The sequence below is a fragment of the Macaca thibetana genome, chromosome 19 (assembly GCF_024542745.1).
Source record: "Macaca thibetana thibetana isolate TM-01 chromosome 19, ASM2454274v1, whole genome shotgun sequence".
NCBI classification, from domain to species: domain Eukaryota; kingdom Metazoa; phylum Chordata; class Mammalia; order Primates; family Cercopithecidae; genus Macaca; species Macaca thibetana.
This window is the reverse complement of record NC_065596.1, coordinates 28,710,677-28,728,634: the sequence shown is the minus strand read 5'-3', so window position 1 is coordinate 28,728,634 and position 17,958 is coordinate 28,710,677. Positions and strand designations below refer to the sequence as shown.

At 46.0% G+C, this 17,958-nt stretch overlaps 1 protein-coding gene across 3 annotated transcripts in view; it reads left to right on the top strand.

Annotated features, from left to right (window-relative positions):
• Positions 1-17,958, top strand: part of PLA2G4C (phospholipase A2 group IVC) — a 59,675-nt gene that overhangs the window by 25,401 nt on the left and 16,316 nt on the right. For 2 of the 3 annotated variants that reach the window (XM_050772197.1, XM_050772198.1), the window contains exons 10-13: positions 582-638; positions 5,438-5,491; positions 8,034-8,141; positions 13,624-13,719. In XM_050772197.1, coding sequence (XP_050628154.1) covers positions 582-638; positions 5,438-5,491; positions 8,034-8,141; positions 13,624-13,719 — 315 coding nt within the window. The remainder of the gene's footprint in view (positions 1-581; positions 639-5,437; positions 5,492-8,033; positions 8,142-13,623; positions 13,720-17,958) is intronic. The other variant, XM_050772199.1, reaches the window with a different exon arrangement.

The window sequence follows — 17,958 nt, the reverse complement described above, 5'->3', positions numbered from 1 at the left end:
GGACGGTGGATTCCTTCAGATTTCCTGTCCAATTCCTGAATCACTTCTTGAAAAAAAAAAGTTCACAGTGTGAATCTCTACACAGTGTTTTGTCCTTCCAAGTGGGAGGGGTATGCCAGCAATGCCTGTCATCCAACATGTTTACTGTCCTGCTCTTTTGTAGAAGGAGAGCAAGGACTTTCCAGAAGTGCCCCCAGCAATGTGCATGGGCCAGAGCTTGACCTTCCCCTAGCTGCAAGGGAGGCTGGGAAATATTTGCCCTTCCTGCCTGTGGGCTGAGAAATGTTGGCATGGAAGGGAGCTTGAAATGGGCCTTGGAGTAGCCAGTCTACAGTGTCTGGCTGGCTCCACCCATAGAAGGTTCATGAGGACAAATCTATCTTGTTTACTGCTCTATTCCAGCAGCCAAAAGAGTGCCGGGTGCCCACTAATTGCTTCATACATATTTATGGAATGGAAGAATGATCTTTCTTCCTGCTACAGATCCCTGTAGTGCTTTATACCAGTCTGCTGGTGCTTTGAATATCAAGCATGACAGTCACATGATGGAGAATGTTTGAATTTTATTACTATTTTCTTAGGAGATGTATGGAGAAGGACTGTTGCAAATGCTAAATACATTGGACGCCGTATTTTTGGTGAGTATTTGTGGAACAGCAAGGTCAAAGCCTAGAGATATTTTATGCAAGGAGATTCACAGTACTTTTCCTACTCATGGCAGAAGAGAGACCTGTATGTAATTGTTCTAGCAACTGCATTTCCTGACATTTATTCTCATGTAACTGGGCAGCCAGGATGACCACAGAGTGGATGAGAGTACAGACCCCCTTGGAAGGAATGTTGCTTTGGTACATGTGAGCTTTGTGACCTCTGAAAAGTTCCTTAACCTCTCTGTGCCTCAGTTTCTGCCTCTGTGCCATGCGGGTGATGATAATAGTAGTTATGATGAATGAGTTAATTCATCAAAAGCACACAGGACAGTGTCTTGCAGATAAAGGCACTCAGTAAACATTAGCAATCTGACTGGATGCAGTGGCTGACACCCATAATCCCAACACTTAGGAGGCTAAGGCGGGCAGATCACTTGAGGCCAGGATACAGTGGCTCACACCTATAATCCCAGCACTTTGGGAGGCTGAGGTGGGTGAATCACTTGAGGTCAGGAGTCTGAGACCAGCCTGGCCAACATGGTGAAACCCCATTTCTACTAAAAATACAAAAATTAACCAGGCGTGGTGGTGCATACCTGTAGTCCCAGTTAGTCGGGTGGCTGAGGCAGGAGAATTGCTTGAACCTGGGAGGCAGGGGTTGCAGTGAGCCGAGATCACATCACTATGCACTAGGCTGGGCAACAGATCGAGACTGTGTCTCAAAAAAAAAAAAAAAAAAAAAAGAAAGAAAGAAAAAAAGAAAAAGAAAAAAAAGCAGACAAAATTTATTGACTATTCAAAAATCTGAAAAAGATGAAGCAGAAGCTTGACCTAACCGACACGTATCAGGACTCAGCTTTCTATCACATTTTCAGCACATGTGGAAAAATTGAATTTTGATTTGATCTCAAGTAAGAATGTATAACATGTATAATATTTTAATTATAGGGATTAACTCTGCTACTATTAGGTAATAATATTTTAAAATATTATATTAAGTTTTTTTGTTTTTTTGAATTTTTACTTCAATAGCTTTTGGGGGTACAAGTGGTTTCTGTTACATGATGAATTATGTAGTAGTAAATTCTGAGATTGTAGTCCACCCATCAGTGTATGTTTTAGAGTATGTTGCACTCAATATGTAGTTTTTTGGTTTTGTTTTTTGAGACAGTCTCGCTCTGTTGCCCAGGCTGAAGTGCAGTGGAGGGATCTCATCTCATTACAACCTCTGTATCTTGGGTTCAAGTGATTCTCCTGCCTCAGCCTCCCAAGTAGGTGGGACCACAGGCACGCACCACCATGCCTGGCTAATTTTTATATTTTTAGTAGAGATGGGGTTTTGCCGTGTTGGTCAGACTGGTCTCAAACTTCTGAGCTCAAGTAATCTGCCCGCCTCGGCCTCCCAAAGTGCTGGGATTACAGGCATGAGCCACCACGCCTGGCCCCAGTGTGTAGTTTTTTGTCCCCACCTCCCTGCCCTCCCCTTTCTGAATCTCTGAAGTCCATTATGCCACTCCGTATTGCCTTTGCATACCCATGGCTTAGCTCCCACTTGTAAGTGAGAGCATGTGGTTTTGGTTTTACGTTCCTAAGTTACTTCACTTAGAATGATGGCCTCCATCCGAGTTGCTGCGAGGCGTTATTTTACTCTTTTTTATGGCTGAGTCATATTCCATGCTGTTTATATACCACATATTCTTCATCCACTCATTGGTCAATGGGCACTTAGGTGGATTCCATATCTTTCAATTGTGAATTGTGCTGTGATAAACATACATGGGCATGTGTCTTTTTTATTTTATTTTATTTTAATTGAGGCAGAGGCTTGCTCTGTCATCCAAGCTGGAATGCAGTGGTGCAATCTCACTGCAACCTCTAACTCGCAGGTTCAAGTGATTCTCTTGCCTCAGCCTCCCAAGTAGCTGAGACTACAGGCATGCACCACCATGCCTAGCTAATTTTTGTATTTTTAGTAGAGATGGGCTTTCAATGTTGGCCAGGCTGGTCTTGAACTCCTGACCTCTAGTGATCTGCCCTTCTCGGCCTCCCAAAGTGTTGGGATTACAGGCGTGAGCCACTGCACCCAGCCCACAAGTGTCTTTTTCATGTAATGGCTGCCTTTTCTTTGGGTAGATACCCAGTAGTGGGATTCCTGGATCGAATGGTAGATGTACTTTTAGTTCTATGAGGAATCTCCATACTGTTTTCCAAAGAGGTTGTACTAATTCACATCCCCACCAGCAGGGTATTAGTGTTCCATTTTCACCACATCCACACCAACATCTATTGGTTTATTTGAATTTTTATCAATAGCCATTCTTGTGGGAGTAAAATGGTATCTCATTGTGGCTTTAATTTGCATTTCTTTAATGATTAGTGATGCTGACCATTTTTTCATATGTTTCTTGGCCACTGGAATATGTTCTTTTGAGAAATGTCTATTCATATCGTTGGGATGCTTTTCGGTGGGATTATTTGTTTTCTTCTTGCTGATTTCTTTGAGTTCCTTATAGGTACTGTATAATAGTCTTTTGTGGATGCCTAGTTTGCAAATATTTGCTCCCATTCAGTGGGTTGTCTGTTTATTCTGATAATTATTTCCTTTGCTGTACAGAACGTATTTAATTTACTCAGGTCCCATATATTTATTTATTTTTGAGACAGTCTTACTCCGTCACCCAGGCTTCAGTGCAGCAGCACTATCTCAGCTCACTGCAATCTCCACCTCCCAGGCTCAAGCAATTCTCCTGCCTCAGCCTCCTGAGTAGCTGGGATTACAGGCATCCAACACCATACCTAGCCAATTTTTGTATTTTTAGTGGAGATGGGGTTTCATCATGTTGGTCTGGAACTCCTGACCTCAGGATCCACCCACTTGGGCCTCCCAAAGTGCTGGGATTACAGGCGTGAGCTACCATGCCTGTTCCCATACATCCATATGTTTACTTTTGTTTTTGTTGCATTTGCTTTTGGGCTCTTGATTGTGAACTCATTACCTAAGTCAACATCTAGAAGAGTTTTTCTGATGTTATCTTCTATAATTTGTATGGCTTCTGGTCTCATATTTAAGTCTTTGATGCAAATTCACATTGAATTTGTGAGTTGATTTTTGTATAAGGTAAGAAATAAGGATCCAACTTCATTCTCCTACATGTGGCTTGCCAGTTATCCCTGCACCATTTGTTGAATAAGGTGTCCTTTCTTCCACTTCATATTTTTGTTTGCTTTGTCGAAGATTAGTTGGCTGTAAGTATTGGCTTTATTTCTGGGTTCTCTATTCTGTTCCATTGTTCTACATGCCTACTTTTATACCAGTACTATGCTGTTTTGGTAACTATAGGGTTGTAGTATAATTTGATTGGGTAATGTGATGCCTCCAGATTTGTTCTTTTTGCTTAGTCTTGCTTTGGCTATGCGGGCTCTTTTTTGGTTCATATGAGTTTTAGGATTGTGGCTGGGCATGGTAGCCACACATCTGTAACTTTGGGAGGCCAAGGTGGGTGGATCACCTGAGGTCAGGAGTTCGAGACCAGCCTGGCCAACATGGCGAAACCCTGTCTCTACTAAAAATACAAAAATTAGTCAGGCATGGTGCATGCACCTGTAATCCCAGTTATTCGGGAGGCTGAGGCAGGAGAATTGCTTGAATCTGGGAAGCAGAGGTTGCAGTGAGCCGAAATCGGCCATTGCACTCCAGCCTGGGTGACAGAGCGAGACTATGTCTCAAAAAAAAAAAAAAAGAATTTTAGGATTTTTTGGTTCTGTGGAAAATGATAGCATTTTGATGGGAATTACATTGAATTTGTAGATTGCTTTTGGCAGTATGGTCATTTTCACAATATTGATTCTACCCATCCATGAGCATGGGATGTGTTTCCATTTGTTTGTGTCATCTATGATTTCTTTCAGCAGTGTTTTGTAGTTTTCCTTGTAGTGGTCTTTCACCTCCTTGGTTAGGTATATTCCTGAGTATTTTATTTTATTTTTTTTGCAGTTGTTGTAAAAGGAGTTGAGCTCTTGATTTGAATCTCAGCTTGGTCATTGTTGGTGTACGTAGCAGTGCTACTGATTTGTGTACATTGATTTTGTATCCTGAAACTCTACTGAATTCATTCATTAGATCTAGGAGCTTTTTGGATGAGTCTTTAGGGTTTTCTAGGTGTACAGTCATATCATCAGTGAACAGTAACAGTTTGACTTCCTCTTTACCAGTTTAGATGCCCTTCATTTCTTTCTCTTGTCTGATGGCTCTGACTAGGACTTCCAGTACTATGTTGAATACAAGTGGTAAAAGTGGGCATCCTTGTCTTGTTCCAGTTCTCAGGGGGAATGCTTTAAACTTTTCCCCATTCAGTGTAATGTTGGCTGTAGGGTTTGTCATAGATGGCTTTTATTACATTGAAGTATGTCTCTCGTATACTGATTTTGTTGAGGGTTTTAATCATAAAGGGATGTGGGATTTTGTGAAATGCTTCTGCATCTCCTATGATTTTTGTTTTTAATTCTGTTTCTGTGATGTATCACATTTGTTGACTTGTGTATGTTAAGCCATCCTTGCATTAGTGGTATGAAACACACTTGATCACATCATGGCAGACTTCAAGCTACCAACATGAGGTCACTGAGCACAGAGTTGGAAGATGGATACAAAATTAGCTCTCACAACAGACTACAATCCATGGCTGCCACTTCTACTAAAGAGATGTCCCTGCAGGTAATCTGTATTTTCTATAACTGGTGACTTTACTGTACAGTTAAACATTCCCCCTGCCTCTGTTCTTTTGCAGCCCCGTTACTGAGGCTGCAACAAAGTTTGCAAAGGGAACGTCCTGTCCTGGAAGGTAAGCATCCTACTTTGTCATGAATCCCTAATGATAGTGTAGACTGCACACTGGCTTGAAGCCAGCCATTGTCCTAAAAACTGTACGTGTCTGATTCATGTAGTGCTCCTTTGGGAATGGAGAGGAACATGGACTCTCACAGGTGCCCAAGGCCACGCAGCCAGGTGGAAGCAGGATCAGAGTTCAAACTGACACGCTGTAACCATATGCATGTAGGGTATATCTATGCACTGTAACCATGTGCATAGATATACCCTAGGTATGCCTAGGATCCAAGTGTCAGAAGCAGAAAATGGGAACAGCCTGAGGCAATTAGCAAATTGAGAGGAAAAATACTTCCCAAAACTACATGGGCTGAGAGTCTTGAAGGAGCCAGACTTGACCCATGGTGGGAGTATGGAGAACAAGAACAAAGTATCAGATGAATTCTGTATGGAGAAGTTAGATTATATTATGGAGGAGACTATATTTGTTCAGGAGAGGTTGTACTGCACAAAGAAACCACAAATTGCTATGACTTAAGGCACAAAGGGTTTATATTTTGCTCACCCAAAAAGCAATATGGGTTGAGTGTTCCTACAGGGCACCTTGGCTCCATGTGGGGACTTAGGCATCCAAGCTGCTTGCGTCTCTTTTTTCTTTCTTTTCTGTTTTTTTTTTTTTTTTCTTTTTTTAAAGACAAAGTCTAGCTCTGTCGCCCAGGTTGGAGTGCAGTGGCACTATCTCAGCTCGCTGCAACCTCTGCCTCCCAGGTTCAAGCTTTTCTCCTGCCCCAACCTCCCAAATAGCTGGGATTACAGGCACCTGCCATCACACCTGGCTAATTTTTGTATTTTTAGTAGAGACGAGTTTTCACTATGTTACCCGGGCTGCTCTCGAACTCCTGACCTCAAGTGATCTGCCTGCCTGGGCCTCTCAAAGTGCTGGGATTACAGGCATGAGCCACCACGCTGGGCCAAGCTGCTTGAATCTCATTGCTTCTCCTCTTGGCACAAGGTCTCCTTGTCTGTTCTATGAGAGGAGAGAGCTGGAGAGCCACAGAAGGCCTTTTGTAGCCAGGCCTGGAAGTAGCGGGCACCAGCTCCACACACCTCCTGTTGGCCAGGATCAGTCACATGACCCCAACCTAACTACAGCGGGGGCTGACAAAGGTGGTCTCCCTTCCATTTGTGGAAGATGCAACTGTGGTGAACACAGCAGGGTACTCTTGCTTTTTCACAGGCCAACAGTCAGGTATGGCGTGAAGGTAGGTCCTGAGCACAGCCCTGCATCCACTTCATGCCTCACTCCCTGTTTTAGTTGTGAAGGCTGCTAGAGCAAAGTGCCATACATAGGCTGGCTGGCTTACCCACTACAGAGATTTATTTCTCAGTTCTGGAGGCTGGAAGTCCAAGATCAGAGTATCAGTAGGGTTGGATTCCTGGGAACCCGCTTCTGGGTTGCAGAGAGCCAACTTCTTGCCACATGACACGCTTTAATATTGTTTTTTGACATCAGCATTCACCATATGCTGGTTATAGAAAAGTCTGGAAGGAGAATCTATCTCCAACCTACAAATGGCTAACGAACGTTATGGGATGGTAGGCTGGTGACTGTGCCACTGCACTCCAGCCTGGGCGACAGAGTGAGAACTTGTCTCAACAACAACAAAGAAATATCAACCCCAAGGTGATGGCATTAAGAGATGGGGCCTTTGGGAGGTGTTGAGAGCATGAGGGTAGAGCCCTCTTGATTCGGATTAATCCCTTATAAAAGAAGCCTCAGAGAGCTCACTCCAAGGAATGCGGTGAAGACTGAAGGGTAGAATTTATGCAAAATGCTCCAAGATAAGCCTGGCTTATCATAAGCTCAGCAAATGTGAGCAGAGCTATTATCAGTGTGTGTGTGAGAGAGAGAGAGTTGAGCATCATCTAATTCATGAGTATGGATGAAAATAAAAGGGGGGGTACCAGGCATGGTAGCTCAATGCCTGTAATCCCAGCACTTTGGGAGGCCGAGGCGGGTGGATCACTTGAGGTCAGGAGTTCGAGACCAGCCCGGCCAAAATGGTGAAACCTTGTCTGTACTAAAAATACAAAAATTAGCCGGGCCTGGTGGTGGTGCACGTCTATAGTCCGAGATACTCCAGAGGCTGAGCCAGGGGATTCGCTTGAAACTGGGAGGCAGAGGTTGCAGTGAGCTGAGATTACCCCATTGCACTCCAGCCTGGGCAATAGAGCAAGACTCTGTCTCAAATAAATAAATAAATAAATAAATAAATAAGAGAAGACTTTGCCTCAAACCCTGAATAAGATGAGCATGTAAAAGATGAGTAGAGGTGGAGGCAGAGGTGAAGGAGCTAGAATAAAGAGGCCAGAAAGTCAGAGAGAGCAAGGTAACATGGAGGTCAGCAGAAGGCAAGGGGAGAGAGGGTCACCTGGAGAAGGAGGTCACCTCGGGAGGAACTGCAGGGCATTACAGAAGGTGAGGCAGAACAGGGTCTGTGGTGTTCTTGGCAGGGTACTTAGACAGCATCTGAGACCACCTGGGTTTCTTGACGTAGATGAAGGCGGTGAGCCTAATTACAACTGGCTGACTGAGATGCTCGAGAATTGGACCAGGACCTCCCTGGAAAAGCAGGAGCAGCCCGATGAGGACCCCGAAAGTAAAGGTACCGTGCCTAGTGTAATAAGTGTCATCAACAGTAAGTGCCACCAACCTTCTCTCTCCTCTTGCTCTTCCCCACCCCTGTGGGCCAGTCCTGCAGGGGACATGACCCGATGTCCCGCTGGTACAGTTTGGATGCTTGCTCCCTTCCAAATCTCATGTTGAAATGTAATCTCCCAATGTAAATTAGTTCAACCATTGTAGAAGACAGTGTGGCAATTCCTCAAGGATCTAGATCCAGAAATACCATTTGACCCAGCCATCCCATTACTGGGTATATGCCCAAAGGAATAGAAATCGTTCTGTTAGAAAGATACAGGCACGTGTATGTTCACTGCAGTACTATTCACAATAGCAAAGACATGGAATCAACCCAAATGCCCATCAATGATAGACTGGATAAAGAAAATGTGGTACATATACACCATGGAATACTATGCAGCCAGAAAAAGGAACAAGATCATGTCCTTTGCAGGGACATGGGTGGAGCTGGAAGCCATTATCCTCAGCAAACCAATGCAGGAACAGAAAACCAAACACCACATGTTCTTACTTATAAGTGGGAGCTGAATGATGAGAACACATGAACACAGGGAGGGGAACAGCACACACTGGGGCCTGTTGGGTGGGGGTGGGAAGAAGAAGAGCACCAGGATAAATAGCTAATGCATGCAGGGCTTAATACCTAGGTGATGGGTTGATAGGTGCAGCAAACCACCATGGCACACGTTTACCTGTGTAACAAATCTGCACGTCCTGCACATGTATTCCAGAACTTAAAATTAAATTAAATTAAAAGAAAAAGAAACGTAATCCCCAGTGTTAGAGGTGGGGCCTGGTGGGAGGTGATTGGATCAGGGGGACGGATCCCTCCTGAATGGCTTAGCGTCATCCTCTTGGTGATTAGTGAGTGCTTGCTCTGAGTTTATGTGAGATACAGTTGTTTAGAAGTGTGTGGCACCGTCCCCCTCGCTCTCTTCTCCTCTTCCCGACAAGTGATGTACCTGCTCTCCCTTCACCTTCCATCATGATTGGAAGCTTCCTGAGGCCCCACCAGAAGCAGATGCCAGCACCATGCTTCCTATACAGCATCCAGAGCTGTGAGCCAATTAAACCTCTTTTCTTTATAAATTATCCAACCTTGGGTACTTCTTTATAGCAATGCAAGAATGGACTGATACGCCCACCCTCTATCCATCCACCCGGCCATCCATCCATTTAGGATGTCTTGAGTCATTAGCATGAAAGAATAACTCTCCTAATAGCAGGCTGGGGGTAGGGGTGACAAAGGGGAAATGACAGACCAGGTGCCTGCCTGGAGGACTCACAGTCTAGAGGACGAGATGGAGAATAGACAGGTAAGTTCATCCCCGACTGGGCTAATTTCTATGGAGAGGGCTCGGTGCAGTGGCTCGCACCTGTAATCCCAGCACTTTGGGAGGCTGAGGCAGGAAGATCACTTGACCCCAGGAATTCAAGACCAGCTTGGGCAACATAGCAAGACCCCATCTCTACAAAAATTTTTTGTAAAAAATTAGCTGGGCATGGTAATGCGTTCCTGAGACAGGATTTGATGCTCCAGTCTGGGGGCAGAATTTCTTCTCTACAAACTGTTTTGCCCTTAAAGCCTTCAACTGAGTAGATGAGGCCCACCCACATCACTGAGAATAATCTTCTTGAAGTCAACTAATTGTAGCCGTCAACCACATCTACAAAATACCTTCACAGCCACACCTAGACTAGCATTTGATTAAATAACTGGTTACTGTGGCCTAGCCTAGATGACATGTTAAACCATCCTCCCAACATCCTAAGTGCTATAGGCAGACTCTTATTTATTCCTCATAAAACTACAAGGGATAGGCGTTACTCTCTTCTTGGTTTTACAGATGAGAACAGAGATGTTAAGTAACTTGCTCGGGGGCCCGGTGCAGTGGCTCATGCTCATAATCCTAGCACTTTGGGAGGCCAAGGTGGGTGGATCACCTGAGGTCAGGAGTTTGAGACCAGCCCGGCCAACATAGCAAAACCCCTTCTCTATTACAAATACAAAAAAAAAAAAAAAATAGTTAGCCGGGCGTAGTGGTGGGTGCCTGTAGTCCTAGCTACTCGGGAGACTGAGGCGGGAGAATCCCTTGAGCCCAGGAGGCGGAGGTTGCAGTGAGCTGAGATTGCACCACTGCACTCCAGTCTGAGACTCTGTCTCAAGAAAAAAATAAATAAATAAAAGTAACGTGCTCAGGGTCTCACAGCTAATGAGTGATGAAGTCAAATTCAAATCGGCATCTAGCTCAAGCACCCACCTCCCTACTAGCTTTGCTCTCTTACCGCTCTGCCCATGCTGTTCAGAGAGGACTGAGGCTGGAAAACCAGGAAGAAAGAAATCAGAGCGGGAGGCTGTGTTGCATCCTGGATGGAAAAGATACTGCATAAGGTCCTGGTAGCTGAGACTGGGAGGAGCAGAGACACTGAAAAGATGATCAGGAGGTGGAACTGGCAGGTCTTGGTGATACTCCGGTGTGAGGGTGAGGAAGAGGCAGAAGTCTGGGGTGATGACCTGATTTACGCCTCAGTGACTTGGCAGCCCCTTGGGCTGAGGACAGGAGCACAGGAAAATGTGCTGGGCACTTTAGAACAGCTCCTGGGGCCGGGCGCGGTGGCTCAAGCCTGTAATCCCAGCACTTTGGGAGGCCGAGGCGGGTGGATCACGAGGTTAGGAGATCGAGACTATCCTGGCTAACACGGTGAAACCCCGTCTCTACTAAAAATACAAAAAACTAGCCGGGCGTGGTGGCGGGCGCCTGTAGTCTCAGCTACTTGGGAGGCTGAGGCGGGAGGAGAGTGGCGTGAACCCGGGAGGCGGAGCTTGCAGTGAGCCGAGATCGCGCCACTGCACTCCAGCCTGGGAGACACAGCGAGACTCCGTCTCAAAAAAAAAAAAAAAAAGAACAGCTCCTGGAACATTCTGCATCGTCCTCCCGCATGAACCTAAAGAAAACAAGCTCATTTCTCCAGGTACACAGGTGATCATACAGTCATTAAATCTCCATCTTTTCTTTGCCAACTCCCTCCACCTCAATGGCCCAAAGTCGTGTCTCACCAGTGGCTCAATGATAGATGCTGGATCAGATGGCCAGGACCCTGAGGCCCCTGGATGCCAACCTTTCCCAGCTTGCCGGATTTGTCAGCTCTCCTGCCCTAGCAAATACTACAGGCGGGGTGGCTTCAACTAGAGGCTTTTTATTTTCTCACGGTTCTTTTTTTTTTTTTTTTTTTGAGATGGAGTCTTGCTCTGTCGCCCAGGCTGGAGTGCAGTGGCGAGATCTCTGCTCACTGCAAGCTCCGCCTCCCGGATTCACACCATTCTCCTGCCTCAGCCTCCCGAACAGCTGGGACTGCAGGCGCCTGCCATCACACCCGGCTAATTTTTTGTATTTTTAGTAGAGACAGGGTTTCACCGTGTTAGCCAGGATAGTCTCGATCTCCTTACTTCATGATCCGCCCGCTTGGGCCTCCCAAAGTGCTGGGATTACAGGCGTGAGCCACTGCGCCTGGCTTTTTTTTTTTTCTTTTTTTGAGACAGGGGTTTCCCCATGTTGTCCAAGCTGGTCTCGAACCCCTGACCTCAAGTGACCCACCCACCTGGGCCTCCCAAAGTGCTGGAATTACAGGTGTAAGTCACTGTGCCCAGCCTTATTTTCTCACAATTCTGCAGGCAGGAAGTCCAAGATCACGGTGCCAGCGGGGTCGGTTTCTCCTGAGGCCTCTCTCCATGGCTTGCAGATGAACTGTCGCTTTCTCACTGCATCCTCCCAGCCCGACCTTTCCTCTGTGCACATGCATTCTTGGTGTTTTCTTTGTTTTTTTTTGTTTTTGTTTTTGTTTTTTTTTTTTTTGATACAATGTCTCACTCTGTTCCCCAGGCTGGAGTGCAGTGGCACAATCATAGTTCACTTCAGCCTTGAACTCCCAGGTTCAAGTGATCCTCCTGCCTCAGCCTCCTGAATAGCTGGGACCACAGGCTTGCATTCATATGCCCAGCTAGTTTGCTTATTTTATTTTTTATTTTATTTTATTTTATTTTTGTAAAGATGCGGTCTTACTATCTTGCCCAAGCTGGTCTCCAACTTCTGGGCTCAAGCGATCCTCTCACCTTGGCCTTCCTAAGTCCTGGGATTACTCTGGTGCCTGGTGCTCTTCCTCTTCTCATGAAGACCCCAGTCCTATTGAATTAGGATCCCACTCTCATGACCTCAGTTATCCTGAATGACTCTCTTTTTTTAAATTTTTTTAAATTTTTTAGATTTTTATTTTTTATTTTTATTTTTTTATTTTACTTTATGTTCTAGGGTACCTGTGCACAACATGCAGGTTTGTTATATATGAATACATGTGCCATGTTGGTGTGCTGCACCCATTAACACATCATTTACATTAGGTATATCCCCTAATGCTATCCCTTCCCCTTTCCCCCACCCCACAATAGGCCCCAGTGTGTGATGTTCCCCTTCCTGTGTCCAAGTGATCTCATTGTTCAATTCCCACCTACGAGTGAGAACATGCGGTGTTTGGTTTTCTGTTCTTGCGATAGTTTGCTGACAATGATGGTTTCCAGCTGCATCCATGTCCCTACAAAGGACATGAACTCATCCTTTTTTATGGCTGCATAGTATTCCATGGTGTATATGTGCCACATTTTCTTAATCCAGTCTGTCATTGATGGACATTTGGGTTGGTTCCAAGTCTTTGCTATTGTGAATAGTGCTGCAATAAACATACGTGTGCATGTGTCTTTATAGCAGCATGATTTATAATCCTTTGGGTATATCCCCAGTAATGGGATGGCTGGGTCAAATGGTATTTCTGGATCTAGATCCTTGAGGAATCACCACACTGTCTTCCACAATGGTTGAAGTAGTTTACAGTCCCACCAACAGTGTAAAAGTGTTCCTGTTTCTCCACCTGTTGTTTCCTGACTTTTTAATGATGGCCATTCTAACTGGTGTGAGATGGTATCTCATTGTGGTTTTGATTTGCATTTCTCTGATGGCCAGTGATGATGAGTGATGATAAGACGGAGTCTCGCTCTGTCATCAGGCTGGAGTGCAGTGGCACGATCTCAGCTCACTTCAGCCTCCACCTCCCAGGTTCAAGTGATTCTCCTGCCTCAGCCTCCCAAGTAGCTGGGACTACAGGCGCCCGCCACCATGCCCAGCTCATTTTTGTATTTTTAGTAGAGACGGGGTTTCACCATGTCCGCCAGGATGGTCTTAATCTCTTGACATTGTGATCTGTCCACCTCGGCCTCCCAAAGCGCTGGGATTCCTGGCATGAGCCACTGCCCCCGGCCCAGAATGACCTCTTTAAAGGCCCTGTCTCCAAATACAACCCCGTGGGGGATGAGGGCTTCCACGTTTGACTTTGGTGGGGGCAGAAACTACTCAGTCTCCTGTACTCACCTTGGCTGTCTCGGCTTCTTTCTCTAGGCTCAGTCAGTGACTTTTTGGATTTTGTGAGAAAAACAAGCATTTGCGCTTCAAAGTGGGAATGGGGAACCACTCACAACTTCCTGTACAAACACGGTGAGAAGACCGTCCTCCCACCGCCCTGGTCTGTCCGTGTGTGTGAATGGGCTGGAGTAGGGGAAGGGGTGGGGCCTGAAACAATCCCAGGCTGGTCCTTCACCAGAGCTTTGGAGCCGGGCTGGTGTCAACATGCCCAGGGGTCTGATTAGGGGAACCTTCGCTCGGTGGTGTGGTCCATACCGAAAAATGTGTGGCCTCGCTGCGAGTCCCAGTCATCGTGAAAAGCCTCACTGATGGTTTTCTCTGGTTTTGCAAAAATGCAGAAACCCTAATTTCTTGTCAGCTAGTCCTAGGACCTGGTCTTTAAAAAAACACTTCTATGAGCCAGCACAGTGGCTCACGCCTGTAATCCCAGCAGTTTGGGAGGCCAAGGTGGGTGGATCACTTGAGGTCAGGAGTTCAAGACCAGCTTGGCCAACGTGGTAAAACCCTGACTCTACTAAAAATACAAAAATTAGCCGGACATGGTGGCGGGTGCCTGTAGTCCCAGCTACTCGGGAGGCTGAGGCAGGAGAGTCGTCTGAATCCAGGAGGCAGAGGTTGCAGTGAGCCGAGATCATCCCACTGCACTCCAGCCTGGCGACAGAGCGAGACACTATCTTAAAACAAACAAACAAAAAGAAACACTTGTATGGGTTTTCCCTTCATGGGGCTGACCCTGTCATTCGGGCGGAATTGATGTCAGGCTCCTGGGAACTCACACTAAGGCCATTTAATAGTCTCCATAAGCTGCAATGTTCATTGCTGGTGGAGATCACTCGTGTGTGTGTGTCTTGCTCTGTTTCTCAGGTTGGGAATGCAGTGGTGCAATCATGGCTCACTGCAGCCTCGGCCTTCCCAGCTCAAGCAATCCTCCCATTTCAGCCTCCCGAGTAGCTGGGAACACAGGCACACAGCATCATGCCCGGCTAATTTTTGTTTTTATTTTCCATAGAGATGGGGTCTCACTATGTTGCCCAGACTGATCTTGAACTCCTGGGCTCAAGCCAGCCTCCAACCTCGGCCTCCCAAAGTGCTGGGATTACAGGTGTGAGCCACCCCACACCTAGCCTTCCCCACTCTTTTGTTACAAGACTATAGTGAACATCTTTATGTTTGTGGCCCTGTTGCCCTTGTGCAAGTCGGGAAAAGGTGCATCTCCCAGGGCGGTGAATTCTAAAATGTGCCCCCTTGGCCAGGGCTGTGTGTGGCCTGGGAAGGGAACCCTGGCTGGATGTCAGTCCTGCTCACCTCTCCCGGGGTGCTTCCTGCCAGGAACACAGGACTTGAGCTGTGTCTGAGCACCATGCCACACAGCTGCCAGGTCTTATGGCCTCGGAATACACTTTCAAGCGTCGAGTCACTGGATCATGGCGATGAGTGTTTTAGCATCAAATTTCTCTCTGAAGGGTGTGGATGAAGTTGCTTTCTCAGTAGCAATATATGAGAGTGTAAACCAAAAATAAAATTCTAAGCCCCGCACCACCCAACCATCTGAATGGACCTCTCCTCTCAGCCAGGGCACTCCAAAGTTAACCTGAAAAATGGGTTCAGGCCATGATGGGAAATGGGGGTTGGACATGCCTCCTTATAACCCTCCTCTCTTTTGGAATTCAGAAAAAGCCAACTAGCAGTCATGTCAACACAGTTTTTTTATTTTTGTTTTTTTTTTTTTGAGATGGAGTTTTGCATTTTTTGCCCAGGCTGGAGTGCAATGGCATGATCTTGGCTCACCGCAATCTAGGCCTCCCGAGTTCAAGCGATTCTCCTGCCTCCCGAGTAGCTGGGATTACAGGCATGCGCCACCACACCCGGCTAATTTTGTATTTTTAGTAGAGACAGGATTTCTCCTTGTTGGTCAGGCTGGTCTCGAACTCCTGACCTCGTGATCTACCCACCTTGGCCTCCCAAAGTGTTGGGATTACAGATGTGAGCTATCTCAACACAGATTTTAAGTCTGATAAGAAACATTTACATTCTGTTGTCTCTGAAGCCTGCTACCTGGAGGCTTCATCTGCGTGATAAAACTTCGGTCTCCACGACCCCTTGTCATAACCCAGACATTCCTTTCTATTGCTAATAACTCTTTAAACCAATAGCCAATCATATATTTTTATTTTCCATTTATTTATTTATTTATTTGTTTAGTGATGGAGTTTCGCTCTGTCACCCAGGCTGCAGTATAGTGGCACTATCTTGGCTCACTGCAACCTCCACCTCCTGGGTTCAAGCGATTCTCCTGCCTCAGCCTCCTGAGTAGCTGGGATTACAGGCACCTATCACCATGCTCAGCTAATTTTTGTATTTTTAGTGGAGATGGGGTTTCACCACATTGGCCAGGCTGGTCTCGAACTCCTAACCTCAGATGATCCACCCACCTTGGCCTCCCAAAGTGCTGGGATTATAGGTATACAGGTGTTAGCCACTGTGCCCAGCCATCAGTCAGAAAATTTTAAATCTACCTATAACCTGGAAGCACCCCCACCCCTCCTCACCTCCACCCCTCCACCACTTCAAGTTGTCTCACCTTTCTGGACCGAACCAAGGTATATCTTAGATGTATTTGATTGATGTCTCGTGTCTCCCTAAAATGTATAAACCTAGGCTGTGCCCCGACCACCTTGGCCACACATTCTCAGGATCTCCTGAGGACTGCATCATGGGCCATTGGTCACTCACATTTGGCTCAGAATAAACCTCTTCAAATATTTTCCATAGTTTGACTCTTTTCATTGACAAGAGGAACCATTCCCAGCGGTACTATCCTAGTCTGCTCGGGCTGCTGTGACAAAATCCCACAGACTGGGTGACTTAAACAACAGACATTTATTTTCTCACCATTCTCAAGGCTGGAAGTCCAAAATCAAGGTGTCTGTGGGGTGGGTTCCTTCTGAGGCCTCTCTCGGCAGCTTGCAGACAGCGCCTTCTCCCTGCATCCTCGCATGGTCTTTGCTTCATGTGTATCTATGTTCTAATCCCCTCTTCTTAGAAGAGCACTATCATTCTATTGGAATGTTTCAAAGTTTTGTTATGCAGATGTGTGAGAGGCATTTGAACCAGAGTGACTCCATCTTGAATGAGGGCTAGGAAAAATGAGGCTCAGCCTTGCTGGGCTGTATCCCCAGGAAGTTAGGCATTCCTAGCCCCTAGGTGTTTATGGTTAAGGGAACAGATTAATAATGTTTACTAAATAGACTCAGACCCAGGAATGTCCTGATATCCTGATATCTTGAGAACAGAAGCATTCCTAATTTTGCTTTAAAAATAATAATATAAGTTCTTGCAAAATATGGTAATTGTGTTTTGTTTTTTTTGTTTTTGTTTTTCTTTTTTTGTTGTTGTTTTTTGTTTCTTGTTTTAGACAGAGGTTTGCTCTTTGTCACCCAGGCTGGAGTGCAGTGGAGCAATCTCGGCTCACTGCAACCTCTGTCTCCCAGGTTCAAGCGATTCTCCCGCCTCAGCCTCCCAAGTAGCTGGGATTACAGGCGTGCGCCACCACACCCTGCTAATTTTTGTATTTTTAGTAGAGACAGGGTTTCGCCATGTTGGCCAGGCTGGTCTCAAACTCCTGACCTCAGGTGATCCACCCGCCTCGGCCTCCCAAAATGCTGAGATTACAGGCATGAGCCACCGCGCCCAGCCAAAATATAGTAATTATGAAAATCAACCCTTTATCACAAACCCTTCTAGCAGAGCACATCTCCCCATATTTTGTTGTTGTTGTTGTTTTCCTATATGTAACAAAAGAAGGAGGTGATGCATTCCTCCTCTGACTTTCGGGAACACCCTACTCTGTCTGTGGAGTAACTATTCTTTCACCCCTTTGCTTTCTTAACAGACTTGCTTTCACTTTGCACTGTGGACTCACCCTGAATTCTTTCTTGTGTGAAATCCAAGAACCCTTTCTTGGGGTCTGGATCGGGACCCCTTTCCAGTAACAGATGGAGGCTCCAGGTAGCAAGCTGCAGAGAGAATAGATTGGGAATGGTTCTTATCAGATTTAAGCTCTGTGTTGATGTTAAATGCTGGTCAGCTTTCCTAAATTCCCAAAGGGAGGAGAGCGTTGTGAGGCATGTCTGACCCTCCCTTCCTGTCACGGCCAGGACTAGGTTTTCAGGTTAACTTTGGAGTACCCTGGCCAAGAGGAAGGGTTCATTCAGATGGTTGAGGTGGTGGAGGGTGCTTATCGTTTTATTTTTGGTTTATGCTGTGAAAGGAAAATAAATCTTGGGACCCCAAAATCACCAAGCCAAAGGG